Raw genomic sequence first — 635 nt, 5'->3', positions numbered from 1 at the left:
CTGGAAGCGCAGGTCGGTCTTGAAATCCTGAGCGATTTCACGGACCAGGCGCTGGAAGGGCAGCTTGCGGATCAGCAGCTCGGTGGATTTCTGGTAACGACGGATCTCACGGAGAGCCACGGTACCGGGCCTGTAACGGTGAGGCTTCTTCACTCCGCCGGTGGCCGGGGCGCTCTTACGAGCAGCCTTGGTGGCCAGCTGCTTCCTGGGAGCTTTGCCTCCGGTGGATTTACGAGCGGTCTGCTTGGTTCTTGCCATGACTTATTATTTCTCTGCTAACAGTAGAAATGTGCAGCTGAAAGAGGAGACACGCTGCTCTTAAACTGTGGGACCGGCTGTCAGACGGTGACGCTGCTTCAGTCCTCCGCCCCCTGATTGGTGAGCGGCCCCTCCTGGAGCTCAGCACCGCCTCGAGGAGCGGCCCACCGCCCCAATCTCCGCTGCTTATTGGCCGAAGAATACTTTCAAAAAGTCCGCCAAAACGCACTGTGGACCCCTGCTTCTCTGCTTCAGCCTCTTTTCTGGTTGGTCTGACAGGAACCGTCCCGCGCTCTGTGGGTATATAGAGGAGGGTCCCAACCGCTGAACCACATTTTCTCTGAGTCTCAACTCTAGAAATCATCAGTATGAGTGGT

The 635-nt window shown here is 57.2% G+C and overlaps 1 protein-coding gene across 1 annotated transcript; it reads right to left on the bottom strand.

Annotated features, from left to right (window-relative positions):
- Window positions 1–3: 3 nt before the first annotated feature.
- Window positions 4–258, bottom strand: LOC121940234 (histone H3; the record flags this gene model as incomplete). Its single annotated transcript, XM_042483050.1, has 1 exon — window positions 4–258. A coding segment is annotated over exon 1 (255 nt), but the record flags the coding sequence as incomplete, so codon positions are not given.
- Between the last annotated feature and the right edge of the window lie 377 nt (window positions 259–635).

The sequence above is a fragment of the Plectropomus leopardus genome, unplaced genomic scaffold, assembly GCF_008729295.1.
Source record: "Plectropomus leopardus isolate mb unplaced genomic scaffold, YSFRI_Pleo_2.0 unplaced_scaffold80756, whole genome shotgun sequence".
Lineage (NCBI taxonomy): Eukaryota > Metazoa > Chordata > Actinopteri > Perciformes > Serranidae > Plectropomus > Plectropomus leopardus.
This window is presented reverse-complemented; position numbering and strand designations above follow the sequence as displayed.